At 64.2% G+C, this 20,475-nt stretch overlaps 1 protein-coding gene across 1 annotated transcript; it reads right to left on the minus strand.

The window, feature by feature from the left end:
- Positions 1-10,476: 10,476 nt before the first annotated feature.
- On the minus strand, positions 10,477-16,393 carry NRSN2 (neurensin 2). Its single transcript, XM_075900881.2, has 3 exons — positions 15,996-16,393; positions 13,671-13,861; positions 10,477-12,130 (listed from the first exon to the last, which is right to left on the minus strand). The coding sequence occupies exons 2-3, from the start codon at positions 13,854-13,856 to the stop codon at positions 11,693-11,695; spliced, it is 624 nt and encodes a 207-aa protein (XP_075756996.2). The 5' UTR covers positions 13,857-13,861; positions 15,996-16,393; the 3' UTR covers positions 10,477-11,692.
- Between the last annotated feature and the right edge of the window lie 4,082 nt (positions 16,394-20,475).

Consider the following 20,475-nt stretch of genomic DNA (forward strand, 5'->3'; position numbering starts at 1 on the left):
CCAGGCTGGCAGCCCTTCGGCCTGGCTGGTTTTCAGGTATCAGTCACATTCCTGTGGTGTGTATTGGAACCTAGAGCTTCATTGTCTCCTTGCTAATTAGCATGGCCATTGGCTGAGCATCCCTTGCCCGTTGCTCAGCCACAGACAGAGAATTTTCCAGCATCCCTTGTGACGGACCGGGCCGAGTCTGGGCACAGCTGAGGGTGTCCACTCAGGGCAAATTGCTCAACTTTGGAGCTCCTTACAGCCCCCCGACTGGTGACCTCTCCAAACAGGCCACAAACCAGTCCCACAGAGCGCTCCAGCCGCCTGCCTGAAGCCTCCCGAGCAAAACCCCTCCGACACCCCAGCAATATCCGTGCCCCTGATGGCCCCGGGCCTATACACAGGTGGGGGGGTCTTAGCACCCAATCCCACCTACCCCGAACAAGTTCTGTCTGGTTCCAAGAAACCAGCCACAGATCCCTGGTCAATTTACCCTCTGGACCTTACCCACAAATCACGTTGGGCCAATCCTTTAGCATCTAACATCTAAAGGTTTATTACTACAATAAAGAAAAGCAGGAGAGTAAGGTTGTTAAAGAATAGTACGTTACATGCACCGAATCTCCCAGTTCTCGATGCAGGCTCTAGCAGAGATGTTACAGCTGCTGGCTTAAAAGTCCTTGTTGCGCATCCTGGGATCAGGATGGGTCCACAGCTCCTTCTGGCCCTTCAATCTTTGCACTGCTGCCTCTGGGATGAAGTGCTGAGCTGAAGAACAAGATGGTGTCGACCACATGGCCTCTTTATCCCTCCTTCCTGGTCTCTTCTTGGCTGCAGCAGGTCACCTGGCCAGTGGCCAATCTCTGTGTTCCCTGCTGGCAGCCCTCAGTCTTTAGGTGTGTCCTTGGCCCATTGAGAGCCATTGTCCCACAGGGCCTCGCTAATTAGCATGTCCATAGGCCGGGCCCTGCCCACTGCTCAACCACACGCAGGAAATAATCAGTATCCCTACAAAGTACATGCTTATAATTTCACACACAGGCATTATACAATCGCATGTACAGCGTACACAGGATCAGCAGACAGTGAGCTTCTATTCAACACCTCACATGGCCCCCTTTTATACCATTTTTGGGCCAACACCCCCCCCCCCATGGGTGCAGCAGTGATCTGCCTGCTCCCCTCAAAATCCAGTAACGTGACATCCCTCCAGAGTCCATGTTTCTAACTCCACATACAGATATCACACAAGTACATGACTAGCACACACAGAATCAGTAGAACAGAAGCTTTCATGTGACACCTCACATGGCCCCCTTTGTATCCACTTCTGGGGAAAACACCCCCCCTCCCCCATCGGTGCAGCAGTAATTTGGCTGCTCCCCTTAAAAATCCCGTAATGTGACAGGCGGGTCTGTTGTGGTTCCCTGCGCTGGGGATGCGGTGGGAGGAGACAGACCCCAAGCACCAGGCCTCAAGGAGTAACCAGACAGCTCTGGGTACTCTGCTAATCAGCTGCTCAGCACTGAAATCTCCCCTGGGTGGTCGCCCAAGCGCTCAGCTCCTGGGGAACACTGCTCCCCAACCCCTGAACCCTGAGCTCAGCTCAGCCCTGACCTGGTGGCAAACGGCTCCCGCCGACCCCGGCCCCGCGGACGTGCCCACGTTTGCGCGCCCACGTTCCAAACACACACGTGGCGCAGAGGAGGGAGCGCCTCGCTGGGCCAGCACCTGCAACCCCAGCCGGTGCCCCCCGCCCTCTGGCTGCACATGCGTGTGCACACCCATAGCCCGGCTAGTGCACACGTCTAACGCACAAACCCCATGCACAGCCCTGTGCTTGTGCCCATAGACGACTGTGAGCTGCTCCGCTGTGTTCACTATGCACCTGCTGCCGCCTGCGCGCCCAGGATCACATGCAGACTCTTCCAGGCACCCGGCCGCGCAGGGTGGTCTCCCTCACGCTCCCACCCCTGCGCAGCTGGAGGGCGAACGCTCCTTCCCCGGGGGCTTGTCACCTGCGATCCCCCCCGCCCGCTTTCCCAGGGGCCCATCCTGAGCGGTGGGGCGCAGCTGGCCAGACGCCGCTTTTGTAGCATCCCCCAGGATGCTGCAACCCGAACCGCCAGGGGCTCCAGGGCTCTGTTGTTCTGCCAGCAGCCCTGCTGGCCAGTCTGGATCGGGCCCGTCGGGCCAGGCGCTGCTCACACGTACACTCTGCCCCAAAGAGCTCACCCTAAGGCCTAGCCGGGGGTGAAACCGAGCTGCAGGGAAGTGGGAGCGGGCTGACCACCACCCGGTGACTAAGGGGTTAACTCAGGTACCTAGCAAAGGTGTCGGCCAGGAGCCTGGGAGAACCAATGGAGATGGAGAGTTAAAATGTGAATTGGATGTCGGTCCCCTGCCTGCTGCTTTGTGTGGGAGAGTTAGAACATAGGAACGGCCGTACTGGGTCAGACCAAAGGTCCATCTAGCCCAGTAGCCTGTCTGCCGACAGTGGCCAGCACCAGGTGCCCCAGAGAGGGTGGACCAAAGACAATGATCAAGCGATTTGTCTCCTGCCATCCCTCTCCAGCCTCTGACAAACAGAGGCCAAGGACACCATTTTATCCCCTGGCTAATAGCCTTTTATGGACCTAACCTCCATGAAATTATCTAGCTTCTCTTTAAACTCTATTATAGTCCTAGCCTTCACAGCCTCCTCTGGCAAGGAGTTCCACAGGTTGACTACACGCTGTGTGAAGAAGAACTTTCGCTTATTAGTTTTAAACCTGCTACCCATTAGCCCAGGCGTGGAGAGACTAGGGTTGCCAGATGGTCCCCCCAAAAATACCGGACATGTGGTATTTGAGTATTTTGGTCAAGCAAAAACAAACAAAAAAGGAGCGCAGGATAATAAGTACTGCCTCTGCCAACCACTGCCCCGCCCCTTCTGACGGGCCCAGACCGGCGACTGCGGCCCCGCCTCCCAGCCTGGGAGTCCCAGCTACTCCTCCCCGGCCCCACGCCAGGCTTCCACCCAATCACAGGCTCCTAGCGCCGATCGTGGCTCCGCCTTCCAGCCACTTCCCCCCCACGCCTGGCTTCCGTCCGGTGCGCAGCCGGAAAAATCGGAGAATGCCGGACACTGCACATGTCCAGTATTCTCTGATTTTTTTTACCGGACAAAAAGCACAAGTCTGTCCGGTAGAATACTGGACACCTGGCAACCCTAAGAGAGACACAGAATGACTGAAACCCAGGCAGGCCTGCCGTGCCTCCAAGGAACGCAGGGCATAGGAGCGGACTGAGCAAAGGGGAAATCAGAAGTGAGGAGCAGGGAAATGAGAGTCCAGTTGCGTTCGGGGTCATGTGTCTTTATTTTGGGCTTTGGTTTGAACCGCTCCGTGTGATTCTCTGCCTCCCCTCCCCGGTTACCATCTAAGCTTTGTGCCTGAGCCTTTCTTCCCTCTCTTTTAATTCGGTTTCCTCAGTTGCTCTGTAACATCTGGCAACCAGGCCTGCTTCCTCCAGTTTATCTTGGTGTTGTAATAGAGATCCCTTCTTGTAAGGTGCGGGTTTGGCTCCTGTGTCCTGGCCGGGCTGTCTGTGGGTACCTGCAGGCCGCTGACTGCGGGGTCAGCTACCAGAGACTGCAGCTTGGTTTTCTCTTTTCTTTTCCAAGCTCTTTGGGGCAGAAGAGTTTGGGGTGCCCCCGGGGGTGGGTTCGAGTGCTCACCCCTGTTTTTTTAGGGATCGAAAAGCACTTGATGGTGGCAGCAAATGCCCCCAAATCTGTGTATTAGGGTTCTGGGGGGGAGCTGTTGTAACCAGCACCTGGAGAGGCAAGAGTTTGATGCTCTCTTGCAAGCCCCCCCCTTCTGCCCTTGGACTGCCAGAGTGGGGACCAGCCTTGGCAGGGCGGGTGGCAGAGACCCCGAATGGTTAGACCCAGGTGGGCTGCGTGGCCAGCAGTTGGGTGTGATTAGCCAAGGAGCCGTAGCCCCTCCTCCCCCGGCCCTGCCCTGCCGAACCCAGGGCCCTGCAGGCCTGGGGGGTGGCTTTGGGGTTGGGGGGGGGGTTCCTCAATCCCTAAGGTTGCCAGGTGTCCGGTTTTGAACTGGGAAGTCTGGTATTTGAGGGTTCTGAATGGGGAAAAAATGAAGACAATACCGGACATATCAAATGACCGCTATGTTCTAATTAGGAACGTTTCCTTAGTAGCAGGAGTATCAGTGCCTAGCTGCGAACTGCCTGCGTGAGTGGGTCTGTGCGGGGGGGGGGGGGGGGGGCAGGATGGAACTTGTGCTTGTGCTTCACCAGGACCGTGCGAAGGATGGGCAGCACCCCAGGATCTGAGCGCACCTGGGTCAGTCCTGCTCCCTGCCGGCTGATTCTCTCTCCTGGTTCTCCCCCAGCCAGCCCCACTCCCTCCGACCAGCTCTGCTTCCCGCCGGCTGGTCGTCCCCCCCCCCCCGATCTCCTCCGGTCAGCCCTGCTGCCCCCGACCCTCCCCGCCAGCCCTGCTTCCCGCCAGCTGGTCCCCCCCCCCCCCCCGATCTCCCCCAGCCAGCCCTGCTGCCCCCGACCCTCCCCGCCAGCCCTGCTTCCCGCCAGCTGGTCCCTCCCCCCGATCTCCCCCAGCCAGCCCTGCTGCCCCCGACCCTCCCCGCCAGCCCTGCTTCCCGCCAGCTGGTCCCTCCCCCCGATCTCCCCCAGCCAGCCCTGCTGCCCCCGACCCTCCCCGCCAGCCCTGCTTCCCACCAGCCAGTTTCCCCCCACACACACACACATCCTCCCAGCCAGCACCGCTCCCCTCCTGGCTGGTGTCCCCCCCCCCCTCCCCATCTGAGATCAAGTGTGTCCGGTATTTTTTTTGAAGCCACCTGGTAACCCTACCAATCCCCTGCACAAGGGGCGGCCGGGGAGAGCACGTGGGGAGCTGGCATGGTGGGCAGCGTGACGGGGAAGCTCTCCTCGCAGCCGGGTGGGCCGGGCTGCCCTGTGGAGGGGGTGGCTCAGAGACACGGGGGAACCAGGGGGATTCGGGGCAGGTCCGGGGAGCGCTGAGCAGTGCATGCCGGGGGGACACCAGGCAGCGGGGCCGGGGGAGGAAGCTGCTGGTTCTGGAGGCTCAGGGTGCAGCTCGGGGCCTAGCGCTGGCCTGGGAGCCCCAGAGGGAGGGCGGGAGGGAGCGGCCTGGCAGGGCCCCAGAGTGGGGAAAGCATCTCTCCGGCGCCTCTACGCCCGGCTGGAAAGCCCCCTCCCCGCTCCAGGAAGCTGGCTCCCGCCCAGCCTCCTGCATCCGCTTCCCAGCGCAGCCCCGGGGCTGCCGCGTTCCCACGCACAGGGGTCAGCCACTCGCCCAGCAGGGCAGCAGCTTCTGTTCCCCTCGCTCCTGCGGCCCAGCTGTTCCCCAGCTCCCAGGCAGCGGCAGGAAGGCAGCCTGCAGGGGCGGGCCTGGGGCTTGGTGTCTCGGGGTGCTGCTGGGTGTGGATGGAGGCGGCTCTGGGGGCACCCTGCTGTTGGAAGCACCTCTGGGTTCTAACCGAGCCGCGGGTACCAGCTGGGCACGGTGGCCAAAGCCTTGCCCATGTGTCAGGGGCTGGACCCGGCCCCGCCTGGGCAGCTGGCGGGCGCTGGGATCAGACGGGTTTACACCGGGCAGGCATGACCCTGTGTAGCGTCTGTCCCCAAAACTAGCTGGCAGGGGTGGGGGCTGCCAATCGCCAGCACGGCCTGGGAAGGGTCTTACTGTGCCCAGGGATGGAGTGTGGTCCCTGGGCACCGGTGCCAGCCCTGCCGGGGCTGGGGCCAGACTCCACGGAGCCTGACACCTCTGCCCTGGGGCCTGGGAACACGGGCGATATTGCGAAACCATCCACGGGCTCACGCCAGGCGCGTTGGTCGCAATGCCCTGGCCATGCACCAAGCGAACCTGGTCCCTGGCTGAGCGGCCGGTGGGACAGGATCCTGCTGGCACCAGGAAGCAGGGTCTGTCGCGGTGCCAGGGCCCCCCGCCTCCCCCGTGCACGGCCCGGAAGGGCGTGGGGGGCTGGCTGCAGCGGCACAGGAAGCAGTGGACTTTGCAGTGTGCCTGTGCGCGGGGGGGAGGCAGGAAACGGGCTGATGGGCTGGGAGTGACCCGGCCCCGCCTGGGCTGGGGAGCCGTGAGCGAGTGACTCAGGCGCAGGACAGGGAGAGGGGCAATGGTGCCTCCCCAGCGGGCGGACCAGATGCACCGCGGGGGCCAGGAGAGGACGCGCCGGGCAGAGGGTGGGGGCGCAAGGTGATGAAAGTTGGTGCATTTTTACAAGTGCCCTTGACTAAGGGCTGCCCTTGTAGGCTGCTCCCTGCCCCTGGGAGAGAAACACCCCCAGGAGCACGAGTGCGCACGCTCACCCTCTGGACCCACCAATGTCCCGCAAATCTTTTCCAAGCAGGTGTCGATTTTTTCCATTCCGGTGCGGAATAAATTTTATTGTGTGCACCGAGGCATGTGGAATGTGCACCACCTAGAGAAACACAAACCGAGCTGTGGGCGCTCTGCTGACCAGCGGGGCTGCACTGCACTCTTTCCTGAGCAGCCTCCCAAGACCCAGGGTACTGGGAACACTGGTGCTCACCACCGACGCTGCCCCTGGTGCCGCTCGGCGTGCACGTGCTGTGTCACACGGGCACGCGGTGCATTGCAGAGCATGGTGCGTCCATGTTCCCGGCACACACGCGTGAGGCCCCGGCCCCCAGAACTGGGCTGCATCAGCTGAAAGTCGCCGCGCCACTTCCCCTCTCGGCCCGGTGCCCTTTGCCAGAGCGGTGCCCCTCCTCCCCCCAGGTGCCTGCCTGAGGCCTGGCGCCCAAAGACTCCTCGCTCCAGAAATGGGGAGGCCTGGCCGGAGGACGAGCCCTGCTCCCATCCCTGCACTCGGGGCTCCCTTCCTCCCACGACAGAGCCCCGGCGGGACACACCGAGCTGGGAAAGGGGCCTGTGACGTAGTTGGGGGCTGTCTGCTCTAGTGGCCCGAGGCCCGCTCTGGTTGGGCACTCACTGGTCGCTGGGCTTGGGCTGTGGGTGACCCCTACTGGCCTGCGTCTGTAAGCACTGCCCAGCGGGGGTCGCCCTGAGGACCCTCAGTCACTAGTCCATGGCCCAACCTGTTCTCACCTGACAGGGAAGGGGTCTGACCAAAGGGAGGGGGTGGCTTGGGGGGGGCAGGGAGAGCGTGGCGGGAGCAGACTGACCAGTGTAGGGGGGTGCAGGGGCCTGTGACCCCTTCCCTCAAGGGAACCAGGGCAGTCGGCCGGTCCGCTCACGCCTGCATCAGCCCTGTGCCGGGCTGTACCTCGGAGCAGCACTACACCCTCTCCGTTCTATTGGCGGGGGGAGTCTCGTCTTGCTGCAGACGGGGGTGCAGGGTCGGGGGGTACCCGATGCGCCGTCACAGGCCACGGCAGCAGGGGTGAGGCCTGGCACTCAGCCTCCTGCTCTGCTAGGGCCTAGTTCCTACCCCCCTTGGACTGGCGGAGGGGGCGAGTCCAGACTTCCCAGGGCTCAGGGTTTGATCCCCGGCCTGGGTCCGGCCCATCAGAGAAACAAGAGCCTCCCTCTTGCTCTGAATGTGGCTACAAATCCGCATTCCCTGCAGCTGTGGGCTGTTCGGGGGGGGCTCGGCTCTTGCTAGGGCTTATTTTCGGGACCAAAGCACCTGGCGGATTTGCGAGCTGGCAGTGCCCGAAGGAGGGGTGCCCTGCAGGCAGACGCCCCGGGCGTGGACTCCGGAGCGCTCCCCGTCGGCCCCACGCTCTGTCTCCCTGCCCCCCGTTCGCATCAACAAGGCGGCCACAGTCTCCTGGCACTGGAGCGTACCAGGCCGGGACGGCGGCGCTGCCCACCCTGAGGGCAGGGGCAGCCCTTGCAGAACAGGGCGGCGCAGTCAAGTCCCTGCCTTGTGCTTCTGCTCACGCCACTGTGGCCGTGACCCCGGGAGCCGCGGGCTGAGTCAGCCGGCTGGGTCAGCAGCTCTTTTCATCTCTCCCATTCATCTCGCGCCAGGCTGCCCGCCCCGGAAGCCCCGTGGCGCAGGAGGCAGGCCGGGAGCAGCCGAGCGATGCAGGGCCCGCGCGGGGGAACGGCGGTACGCAAGGCGGGCGGGGGGGGGGGAGTGCTGCCCCCACCGCATCCCCCAGCAGGAGGCGCTGGCGCGAGGCCCTCCCAGTGGCTGTAGCCCCCTTTCCTCCCAGCATGTGGCACTGCCCCGGGGGGGGGGGGGGGGTCTCAGGTCTGCTCTCCCACCCTGGCCCATCTGGAACGAGGACGGGGCAACGGCTGCAGGTGGCTACCTGGGGCTGCCTGTACCCCACCCTCTCCCATGGGGGGCACTGGGGAATGGGGCCTGGGCACCGGCCGGGGAGGCGCGTCTACGGCCCAGCAGCTGTCTGAGCACCGGGGCGGACATGCCCATGTTTGTCGCAAGCAGCCCTGGGAGACGCGGTGCAGGATCTGAGCCGCACCCGGCCTCTTCGCCTCCTCCCTGGGCAGCAGGCCGGGGGGGAGTGGCCAGTCAGCAGGGCTGCCCTGCATCCCCCCCCCAGCTGCCTGCCTCCCTCACCCACCCCCCTAGGGCCCGGCGGTGCTGTCAGCCCATGCGAGCGCTGGCACGTGCCAAGGGAAGCTCTGAGCACCCCCCGCCTGCCTGGGGGTGGCCCCTGCTCTGAACCCCCCCTTCTCTTCCGCAGACAATGACCAGGGGGCGCAATGTGAAGATTCTGGGGGGTGCGTCCGGGCAGGGCATGTGAACCCTGGCAGAAACTGGGGGGAGGGGGGCATGATCCTGCAGCTCTCTCCCGCCCCTCCCCCTCCCCGCATTGCCTCTGTTTCTTTTCTTCCCTCTTTTGCTCCCTCCTCCAGTTCCTTGCTGCTTCATTCCCAGGCCCTGGAAGTCACCTTCCCCTCCCTCGCCCCCCCCCCCCCCGCTCACTTCCTCCTTCATTCTCCTCTTTGCTTCCTCCCTCCCTCAGTCCCTGGGGCCTGTCCCGGTCCCTCCTGGGGCTGGCTCAGCCCTGCCTGCCCCCCTGGAGCCGGGCGCAAGGGAAGGGTGCTGACGGCAGGACCTGTGAGAGGAGCAAGTCCCTCCAGCTAGGGGCAGGCCCCCTTCCCTTCATCAGGCCTGGGCTCCCCCGTCCCCCACCTTCTCCCCCAGCTGTTTGCAGAAGCCACCCTTCGGGTCCAGCCAGGCTGGGACTCCGGCCCAGGCCCCGATCCCTGCCCCAGCGGCTGAATTCCAGGCGGAGGTGCAGGCAGACCCCTCCTTGCAGAGGCTGCGGGACCAGGCTGGCCTCAGCGGGGCTCAGCCCCCGGGGCGGCAAGGCACCTCCTGCTGGGCCGAGCTGCCAGACAGCTGCCAGTTCGCTTCACAGGGGCATGCGACTGCAACCTCTCCGGAGAGCCTGACCCAGCGCTTGGGGGCCTGGGTGGGATGCGGGGGCCCGATCCTGCCCCCAGGGAAGAACTGGCCCCCTGTGCAGGAGACTCAGTGGGCGCCCGCCGGGCGGGGAGTAACACTGGCGAGGCGGCGGATCCCGGCGGAAGGAAAGAGACACGAGAGCAAGTCCTGAGCGGGGTGCAGAGGGAGGGGCTGGCAGAGCTGGCAGGAGGCCCAGGGTGGCCCCACATGGCCATACTTACTCAGAATAAAACCCACCTGCATTAAAGGAGGAAGAGCCGGGGGGGGGGGGGGGACTCGGGGAGTTGCTGCTCCCTGGGGAGTGCGTGGAGCCAGCCCCTGCCCCAGCATGGCAGGGAGATGGGCAGGGGGTGGGCCATGCCCGAGGGAGCGGTGCCTTCTGCTGATTGGGATAGGCTGGCACCCTGCCATTCCCAGGGCCCTGGCTCTTAGCACACCGCTCTCCCAGGCGGCCAGGTGCTGAAAGGGGGCCATCCAGATCCCTGCCTCGGCTTGGGCACGGATGCGGGGAGCAGGGCCCGAGGGGCTGAGTGGAGACCGATGGGGGCTGAACGCTGGGGCCAGGCGTGGCTTGGGCAGCGGTGCCCGGCGGGCTGGCCACGCACATCCTACAGGGCTCCCTGCCTGCCAGCACCCTTCCCGGGGTGTGACCCATGCCCTGGGCCCTGCCCACGTGGGTTCCCCGGGTCGCCCTGGCTGGGGCACCGGCAGCTGCCGGCCCCAAAGCCAAGAAGTGCTGAGCGTGGATCAAGTCTGTGCCTCTCACTGAGACTGAACTGAGCACCCGAGCTTAGCCCTGGCAGACGGGCTGAACCGGGACCATTGACCCCAAGTCCCCAACCGGGCTGAGGCGTGGGGTGAACGGGATGCAGGACTGAATAGCCCCATGGCCCTGCAAAATCAATTCTGTCCGGACTTTCCTAGAACCTCCCTGCCCAGGTGGTTCACTCTGCTGGAGTCCCACTGAGGGGCGAAGGCCCAAGTCCCTGAGCCTAACGGTGAAATATCTTAGAATCATAGAATCACAGACACTAAAACTGGCAGGGCCCTCGAGAGGCATCAAGTCCAGCCCCCTGCCCTCCCGGCAGGACCCAGCACAATCTAGATCATCCCTGCCCGGCGTCTGTCCAACCTGCTCTTCAATGTCTCCAGGGATGGAGATTCCACAACCTCCCCAGGCAACTTATTCCCGTGTTTAACCACCGGGACAGTTGGGAAGTTTTTCCTCATGTCCAACTTCAATCTCCCTTGCTGCAGTTTAAGCCCATTGCTTCTTGTCCTATCCTCAGAGCCAAGGAGAACAATTTGTCTCTCTCCTCCTTGTAACACCCGTTTAGGTACTTGAAAAGTACGTAGGTACTTTTCTAAACTAAACCAACCCAGTTCTCTAAGTCTTCCCGCACAGCTCCTGTTCTCTAGACCTTTCATCATTCTTGTTGTTCGTCTCTGGACCCTCTCCAATGTCTCCCCATCTTTCTTGAAATGCGGTGCCCAGAACTGGACACAAGACTCGGACCGAGGGCTAATCAGTGCAGAGTAGAGCAGAAGAACGACTCCTCGTGTCTCGCTCACAACACTCTGGCTAATGCCTCCCAGAATCTTGTTTGCTTTTTGGCAAGGGCATCCCACTGGAACGGACGTTGTGGCATCTCTCGTGATCTGAGGACAAGTCGCACGGTGTCTGGTGTCACGTGGGAGTCGCTGCTCGTGGGACCGTGACAAAGTCCGGCCAGAAGTGACCGACGAACCGGAGTTAATTTGTCACTTTATTGAACTCGCATGGCAGGAGGAGGCGGCTGGCCGGATACGGCCGGGGCGGAGGGAGCTGGACCACAAAACAGCTGGGGGTTGGTCCATCAGGTGACGGCCAATCCTCACCCACCCCTTCCTCCGCCCCCAGCTTCCTTCTTGCAGGGGAGGGTGCAGCTGGAGCCCAGGGTGTGGCGTGAGGTGAGCACAGGGGAGCATTTTGGTTCTGGTTTGATCCAGCGGGCCTGGCCAGAAGGCCCCCCCAGCACGTCGCAAACCTTCTCAAGGGGAGGGCGGGGGCCACAGCCTCCCCCTTCCTCACTCCCCTCCCTGTCTCCCCCGTGGAAGGTTTCACGTTAGCCACGTGCAGCTGCCCGGGTTCTGCAGATGAAGCCACGGGAAGGGGCCCGGTGCTGCGCCCGCCTTCCTCCGGCAAGCGCTGAATGGTGGCGTGTGGGGCGCCTCGCAGCAAGGGTGGGGGGCTGCTAGTCTGGGCGTGTCAGGAGCATGCCGCCTCAGGGAGCTGCAGTGGCGGTGGAGGGGGGCAGGAGGGGGGCCTGGGTGCCCCCCTGGGGCTGTATGCCTTGTAGCCGGGCCGCGCCGAAGGGCGGGGCCGGGGCTCCCGCGATGATGGTGCCGGTTTTCTTCGGGGGGCTCTCCCACAGGATGGGCGACAGCTGCTGCTCCTCCTCTTCCTCGCCCCGGCCGGCTCGCGCAGCCCTGCCCAGCAGGCCGGCCAGGACGCAGGCCGCCCCCAGGACCCCGGCCACGGCGCACAGGGTGGTGCCCACCAGTCTGCAGGTCACCAGGGCACGGTTATACGCCATGGCCTGCAGGTCCAGCACCATGAACTCTCCCTCGCCGATGCCCTCCAGCTTCGGGGGCACCAGGTACCCCGTGGCCAGCGCCGCGGCTCCGAGCAGCAGGAACAGGCTTCCCGCCGGGAGACTCACCTGGGGCCGGGACGCAAAGGGCTCGGTCAGCGTGTTAGAGCCGGAGGAGAAGCTGCAATGCTGGGGCTAGGGCTAGAATGGCCCGCCCCCTCCCGGTGCCTCAGTTTCCCCTCCTAGCCTGTGGCTCTAAAGCTGTTCACCATTGTGGGCCGCAGATGAGGACCACAGCCATGGGTGGTGGGTAATGTGGGCAAGGGAAGGCATTGCCTTTCCAAAACTGTCTACCCTGCCCAGTCATCCAGGAGGGGCTGGGATCATGCCCCGGCGCCCTCAGCTGGGGGGGGGGGGGGAATGTTGTGAAGGGGCGTAGTCTCTGGGAAGGGGTGTGGCTTTGGGCAGAAGGGGCGGGGCTTCGGCTGCCTTCCCCAGCTGGGCCTTCCTCCACCGCCCATGCTCGGGGCGAGTTATGTGAACCACACCCAATGGTGCCTGTATGGCCCTGAGGACGCCGCACAGCTGCAGCGGACTCTGCAGGGTGGTGCTCGCTGGTTCCTGGGGAGAGGGGGCGGTCAGCTGATCTCTGGGCCCCCAGCTGGCCTGGGGACCCTGCTCCATCACATGGGGAGGAGGGGAAGGCCTAGCCTGAGAGCCTGTCAGCTGCTTCCTCCCCTCCGCTCGGCGGGGAAGCCACCTGGCGCTGCGCCTGAGGCTCCGTAGTGTGGTGCTCAGCTTGCAGGGCCGGCACTTTCAAGGGGTGGGGGCAGGGAGGCAGGACTCCCGGCTTGCCCCTCCCTCCAGGCCTGAAGCAGGCAGGTCTCACCCTCTGTGTGCCTCAGTTTCCCCCTATACAAAGGGACTAAGGACCCCCTCTCCCCAGGGCTGAGTGGTGAGGCTGAGGAGTGAGTCCAGACCCTCAGATAAAAGGGAGAGTTCGGGTTGGGATCCCGGGCAGGCAGGGTCTCGCAGCCAGGGCCCGCCTCCAGCTAGGGGCGTTTCTCCTCTGGCGGGGCAGGGCCGGTTCTCCTACGTCGGCTCGTGGCCTCCTGAAATGAGGAGCAGGCCCTTCCCGGGGAGCTGAGCGCAGTGAAGGGGCAACTCACGGAGGGCTGCCGGGATTGTCCTTCGCCGGCCAGTTTTACACCCGGCTTGGCTGGGTTCCACAAGATCTGCTCTAGTTCCCAGAGGGATCGTTTCGGGGAGGTCCCGGGCTGTGGGATGGGGTCAGCGGAAGCCCAGGGCTGGGGGGCTGGCCTGCGTGGGGGGGGCTGGGGGGGGTAGGGCTGCTTGGGCTGAGCTGTGGGGGAAGGCCGGTGATGTACCTGCCTGCCGAGCGATTCTGATCCCTGCCCCTCCAAGCCTCACCCGGCATCCCTGGCATCCCCTCCTTCTTCCCTGGGCTTCCGGGGGGTGGGTCTCCAGCCTCCTAACTGGGGGCCAGAGCGGGTGATGCCAGGTGAACCAAATGGGGGGAGCCCAGGCTCTTCCTGTGGGCTGCAGAGTTTCGGGGGGATACCCTGGGATGCGGGGGCTTGCGTGTCCAGAGATGATGCCCCGGCAGGGTGCTCTCAGCAGGCGAATGATGCTGGCCCACAGTTCTTACCTTCCAGACGAGGGAGGACCATCCGTCCAGGGCAGGAGAGCCCGGGGGCTCGGCTGTGCCAGCGGCCAGGCCGACGCTGGTGCAGTCCTCGTAGAAGAGATGCAGGTAGGAGCGGACGCCGTACCACTTCCCGTACTCCACGTTGGGCCCCCGGCTGCAGCTGCACGACGGGCCACAGGCAGGCATGGGGCCTGGGGGGACGGAGAACACCGGTCGGGATGCCCCTTCTCTGCTGATGCCGAGCTCTGGGGGCTGTGAGCCCCTCCGGGCGCCCCACGGACGTGGCACTTCGGGGCCAGCCACGGGATACCTCCGGACGCCAGGGCGTGACTGCAGCCAGCCCCGTTCTGCTGAGCACAGTCCGCTCCGGAGGGGAGTGGGTGAGGGCGTGGGGGGCGCGAGCACCCCGCTGACTCCTGCCTTTCCCACAGCGCGAGGCTCCCTCCCTGTGCCTGCCCAGGACTCAGCTAGAGAGCATCCCCTAGTGGTTAGAGGAGAGACAGGACCCAGGCCTCCCGGGGTCAGTCCCAAGCCGTGCAGACAGCTGGCCAAGAGGCCTTGGGCGAGTCACCCAATCGCTGCATGACTCGGTTTCCCCAGCAGTGGAAAAGGGGCTGGTCAGTGAAGCTGTGGCTCGTTCCCGTTGGGCGGAAATGGGGCAAGTCAGAGCCGCTCTGTAAATCGCTGACTCAGCTTTGACCCCCTCGTCTTTCTGAGCATGGCCCCCTCCCGCTGTGTGGGGCAGGACCCCCCAAGCCGGGCGCACCCCCCTGCTGGAGCCCTCTCCCTGCTGGGCACACTGGGCAGCAGCTTCCCTGCATGTTGGGCAGAACGTGGTGTTTGAAACCCCATCCCCATGAGCTCGGGCAGAGAGGCTCTGGGTAGCCGGGGCTGATGGCCGGGAGCCGGGAGGGACATGGAGGCAGGTAGGGGACAGGAAAGATATTTCCGACCTCCGATCTCAGCCTCCTGAGAGCGCCTCCTGCTGGTACCCAGGAGACATTCTCAGCAGGTCAGTGGCACTGCAGTGGGCCCTTTGCCCCAGGGACTGGCCGGGGGGCCCTGATCCCGCGGCTCCCCTGCTCAGTGTCGGGTTTCTGCCCCACTGATGTTGGGGGGAGGGGTGGCCGTAGACGCCAATGGGGCCAGGAATGGACCCGTCCCGTGGGCAGAGCCAGCCCTGCAGGACTTGGGAAGGGCCAATGAAATGATTTGGGGGCCACCTCCCCCCCGGGCGTGGGGGGACCCTAAGCTTGGGTAGCCAGGCGAGGGGGCGTGACCCTCATTGCTGAGGGCCCCTTTCTGGGTCCCCCTGCCAGCAGCGCCGCGGGGCTGCCCGAGTTCTCCCTGTGCCACGTCGGACCCGCTGTCAGGCTATCCCGGCTACCCAATCACACGAGCGGGGGGGGGGGAGCAGCAGACGGGCTGGGACCACTTCGCTCTGCCTCCTCCTGCTGGAGCCCCCCCTCCCCGCCCCTCCCTGCCCCGCGCTCCCCACCAATCGCCGCCGCGCAGCCCAGGGCTGATTGGGCATCGCCATGGGAACGCTGGGCCGCAGTCACAGCTGGGGCCGGGCCCGCTGACAGCAGAGCTGGTGGAGCAGAGCCTGGGGGGGGGGGGATGGCGGAGCCTCCCCGCCGGGCACAAGGGGCAGAGCACGGGGACCCCTGCAGCCCCGGGGCGGGCGTTTGAGAAGGGCCGAGGGGGCCAAACTCCTCCCTGGAGTCTCTGGCGTGGCACCCCGGGGGGGCGAGGGGGGCACTGCTCCCCCCACCGGCCGCAAGCACCTGATGGGGGACGCCAAGCATCTGTGTCCATTTCAGGGAGCCCAGGCCCGGCTGCGGCCTTGCCCACGGCACTGACCCGTCCGCTGGCCAGAGAGACGTGCCAGCCGGCCTGGCCTGACCCACCCCAGGCCTGTCGGCCGGCTGGGGCGCTCAGCACAGGCTCATTGAGGCACCGCCAGTCGAACCATCCCGCCCCGCTGGGCTGTGGCCCCATTCATGACAAATGCCCCATGCCCGACCCTTCCCTGTGCCGGTACCCAGAAGCCCCCTGCCCCAGTCTTCCTGTGGGGCTCCATAAGGAGGCCTGGTCGGCCTCAGGCGCCAGAAAATCTCCCCCGCCCCTGGACGGGTGAGTCAGAGGCGAGTAAACAGCACTGTCTGCCACGCTGCAGCTCCTGCGCCCCGCCAGTGCCCCCAACACCCCGCACGCCCCTTCCTTTCGTCCTGCTCGGCCAGCCACGGCCAGGGCCCGCAGCACGAGGCCGAGCGGGGACCCTGGGCCACGCCGCCTCCCCCACGGGGTAACCCGTGCCCTTACCGCTGGCTGGGCTCCTAGCGCATCCTTTCCCCTCTGGGCCCTGCCTCCGGAGAAAGCCCCTTGGCGTGCAGGACGCCCTCCGGCTCGTGGCCCGTAGCAGGACGACAGATCTTGCTCCGGCGGTATCCAGACCCGCGGGCGCCTCCCCTCTCTGCAGCCGGCGGGGACGCAGCGGGCGCCGGCTGGGGCCAGGGCTTGGCGGTTTGGCGGCCGGGGGGAGCCGGAGTGAGTTTGCTTTTCCAAAGGGCCGCGCAGCCGCAGCCGCTGGACGGGAGGGAGCGACGGGGGGGAGAGCCGGGCTGGGGGGCAGCCGGCCGGGGCAGCGAGGAGAGAGAGCTGGTTACCTGTTGCAGGGCCCGGCGTCTCCCAGCCAGCAGCTCGCGAGAGGCTGGCTCCGCACAGGCGTCGCAGCTGAGCAGCGTGAGTCAGAGGAAGCGGGAGGATGCGAGGCTGTGTGTGTCAGCCAGGCTCAATGGATGGGAGTGTGCGGCAGGGCCGTCAGTCGCAGGCTGGGCAGCTCCGGGGGAGAGGGGGATCCAGGCTGGCGGGGCGGCCAAGGCCAAACATGGCGGGCAGGGCCACGGGCATTGGCGGCCCGAGAGGAAAGGTCCTATCTCCCAGGGCTCCTGGGCAGGGCAGCCCCGCAGCATCTGACTGCCCTGGAAAGATGCTGGGCTCAGAGACGCTGTAAATCCAGGTCTAGGATCCTGAGAGTAGGATCCAGCTCCAGGCCACGGGGTACCACGGCTGGTCCAGCCTCCGGGGCATCCGGCAGCCTGTGTGCTGGGCTGCACAGGCCAGGATGCTCTCTGAAGAGCCCGGCCCCAGGTTGGCAGGGACAAGTCGCCCTCGGCTGTGGGGTGTCGCAGGCAGCCTGGGGCTCTGAGGGTATCGCTGTAGCTTCCTGGCAGGGCGTCAGGTCGAAGGCAGCGCCCTGGAGCCACATTGCAAAGGGCAGAGCTGGGGACAGAACCCAGGCATCCTGACGCAGGGCCCCCCCCTCCTCCTAACTGCTAGGCAACACTCCCCTCTCGGAGCTCAGACTAGAACCCAGGAGTCCTGCTGGCAGCCCTCTGCTCTAGCTCACTAGGGAGCCAGGCCTCGCTTAGAAGCAACGTGCCGGCATAAACAGGGCAGGCTGCCTTGTATGTCCCAGAGACTTTCTCTCCTCTCCTCCCATTGGCTGCGTCTAGACTGGCAAGGAAAAACTTGCCGGCTGTCTACACTGGCCGCTTGAATTTCCACAAGAGCACTGACGATCTCATGTAAGACTGTCAGTGTTCTTCCGCAAATACTATGATGCTCCCGTTCGGGAAAAAGCCCTCTTGTGCAAATGTATTTGCGCAAGAGGGCCAGTGTAGACAGCTCAGGACTGTTTTGCGCAAAAAAGCCCCGATGGCGAAAATGGCGATTGGGGCTTTCTTGTGCAAAACCACGTCTAGATTGGCACGGACACTTTTCTGCAAAAAGTGCTTTGGCGCAAAAGCATCCGTGCCAGACGAGACGCTGTTTTCTGCAAATGCTTTTCACGGAAAAACTTTTCCGTGAAAAGCATTTGCAGAAAATCATGCCAATCTAGACGTAGCCATCCTGACTTCCTCCAGCCCCGTCTCTGCCCCAGCCCTTCTCTCCTGTTCTCCCCACTTGTCTGCACTGCCTCCTAGCCTGCCAGCCTTCTCTGTCAGCCCCCGTCCCACAGTGCTCTCCTGCCCGCCCTGCCCACGCGCCTGCCAGCGACAGTGCCCGGCCCAGCGGGATGCTCTGCAGTCGCTGTCCCTGGGCTTGGACTGCCGGGGCTGCGCAGAGCGGGGCAAAAAAGGCACAGCCAGCGGGGAGGACATGGTGGCCCGTAGAAGGTGCTACGGACCATGCAGCATGTGGCTAGAGCTGCCCTGGAGACTGGGCTGTATGGAACTGGGGCAGCTGGGACCCAGCCCCTGATGCCCTCCGGGGAAGGGCACACCTCCCAGGCCCAGAGACATGACCCAGCTTTCATGGGCAGTGAGCAGGGAAGGGATTGAGTCCCGGGGGATCCTGCACCCACTGTATCAATGTGAATAAAGTGCCCTTCGGGGCACAACCACTGGGGCAAACGCCTGCTGCCCGGCCACGCTGCTCTGGAATTGGGGCAGTCCCCCTTGGCTGCAGGGCATGTCTGAGCGCCCCATCCCTGCAGCCGGGGAGCTGCTTGGTCTCTCCACTCCAAGGTGACCCCAGACTTCGAAGGGGAGCCGTTGGGCGTGTCTAAGAGATGCTCCAGTCAGGGCAGCTGCTTCTCATGCTCCGTTGCAGCCAAGCACGCCAGCGCCCACGGACACTCTGCAGGATCTGGGGGGGCCTGTTTGTAGCCCCCGCAAGAGCAGTTCCAGAGAGAAGCGCGCCGCCCGCATTGTCACCAGCAGCTCTCAAATGGCAGTGGGACCCCGCTGGCGCCCTTCCGCACGCAGGGCCGAGTTCCGCCCTGGGGCGCCGGGGAGCAAATCTGAAGTCACTCTGGATTTAATGCTGTGTGAGATCAGAAATGGCACCAAGGAGAGGGCGACTGCGGGGGGACAGCTGGGCTTTGTGGAGAGAGGGTTGATTTGATTCCAAGGATCTCACGAAGCCCCGAAGCCCCATTTCTCTGCACTCTCCCAGGCATGGACCTGGGTGATGCAAGGCACGTGGGGAGGGAGGAATAACTGAGGGGCTATGTGGGGAAGTGGGGAGTTTCGGGGGCTCAAAGGGGGGGTGCTGCATACAGGGGGGCGCTCAGTGCCCAGCAGTTACTGGTTCAATGTGACAAGGGGGGGGAGTTTGTTGTTTCTGAGAACAGCCCAGAACTGGAGCTGAGGCGTCTGGTGCCCTGGTGCCCCCAGCTCTGCGCAGAGGACACGGGGGTTCTGGCCAGAGGCAGACAAGGGGCTCAGAGAGGGACCCAGCGACCGGCCCAGCGGGTCCCAGCGGGGGGAGAACATTGCACGGGGAGGGAGGCAGAAGAGGGGCCCAGCGACCCTCTTACCTGGGGAGAAGACAATGGGCGGAGGAGGGGCTGTTGCGGGGGGTATTGGAGGCTCTGCCGGGAGACAGGGGCTGTTTTGGGGGGACAGGGCAGAGCAGGCAGGGCTCAGCGGGCTGCAGGGAGGCTGACGTGGGATGGGGGGCCCAGGCCGACTGGCCTGAGGGACCCGTTGCTGTTCAAAGCTCCATAGACCCCCCTGTTGGGTGCTGGCTGAGTTGCTCTGCTCTAGAGAACAGGGGGGCGCTATCCCTCTGGGGGTGAAGGCCCCAGGGGGCCAGAGGGAGGGGACCCCCCCGAGGGGGCTCACGGAGGCAGGCGGCTGGAGGCCTTGAGAGGTGCCGTGCCGGAGGCGGAGGGCGGACCCCCTAGGTGAGAGTGGGCCCCCCCAGGAGAGGGTCACCACACTGGAGGGGCCCCCTGAGAAAGGGCTGTCTCTCTGCCGCTGGAGGGGGGGGCTCCCCAAGAAGGAGCTGCCGCACTGGAGAGGGGGGATCCGCCCAGGAGCCGAGAGGCACGACCTGTGAGCTGTGACAGGCTAGAAATATCAAAGGAGAAGGAAATAATTCGACGGGGGAGGCGACATTAAAACCGACTGTGGGTCTGGTTTATTGTAACACGGGGCAGGATGCAACATCTGGAATCCTCCCTTTCCCCCAACAAAAAATAAAGTTTGGGGGAATTCAGGCGCTCGGGCGTTGATCTAGATCCAGACACCCCCAAACGCTGAGGAGATCTGGTCTGGCTGGATCCCTAGCAAGCGTGAGATCCATCAGGCAGGGTCCCTCAACCCGCTGGTTACGTCTTCGGTCCTGCTGTCACCTTGGTAACAGCTGCTTGGAGCAGAGGCGAAGATGCAGACAAGGGAGTTGGGTGTTAATTCCTCCGGGCGTCGGGCGCCTTGGCGACCAGGCTTCCGGGGCAGCGGGGTGTAGGGGGCTTGGGAGGTGCGCGGTTGCTGTGGCCGTGCTGGGATAGATTTGACTATGTAAATGCAGCAGGATTAAGGGGACGAGGCTCCGAGGCGCGAGCTGCCCTGCAGTTCACCCAATCCTGTAATTCCCCAGCTGGTGTAATAACTTTCTAATGCTGGATACAGACAAGAGACCAGCTGCCCGGGCTAATCCAGCCATGAATTTCGGAGCAGTTCTAAGGGGATTTGAATGGCTCTATTATTTCCACATGGGCTTGAGCTGCGGCAGGGGTGAGTTTTTCAATTCTTCCCGGAGCCGCTCGGCAGTTGGCTCAGGGGACGGCTCGTTTACCATGACTCATAGGCCGGCGCCACCGCCCTGTTGCCGTGGAGACAACTTTTGCTGCATGATGAAGTTGATGTTCATAGGCCGTTGGGTCTGGAAGGTGGAGGTGGGAGGTGCTGCCCCCCCCCCACCCCACCAGCTATGGGCGTAGGGGTTGTCCTGAGCCCCTCTGGAAGGATGAACGTGCCAGAGATCCTACCGAAGCCGCTCATTGTGGCTGGCC

Source organism: Pelodiscus sinensis, chromosome 17 (assembly GCF_052426305.1).
Source record: "Pelodiscus sinensis isolate ZL-2025 chromosome 17, ASM5242630v1, whole genome shotgun sequence".
NCBI lineage: Eukaryota > Metazoa > Chordata > Testudines > Trionychidae > Pelodiscus > Pelodiscus sinensis.

Bases quoted from the DNA above. Each gene is read 5' to 3' on its own strand.
- NRSN2 (XM_075900881.2), bottom strand. From the start codon at position 13,856: ATGCCTGCCTGTGGCCCGTCGTGCAGCTGCAGCCGGGGGCCCAACGTG. The intron at 12,131-13,670 runs GTAAGAACTGTG...TCCCGGCCCCAG, and splicing joins GGTCCTCCCTCGTCTGGAAG to GTGAGTCTCCCGGCGGGAAG.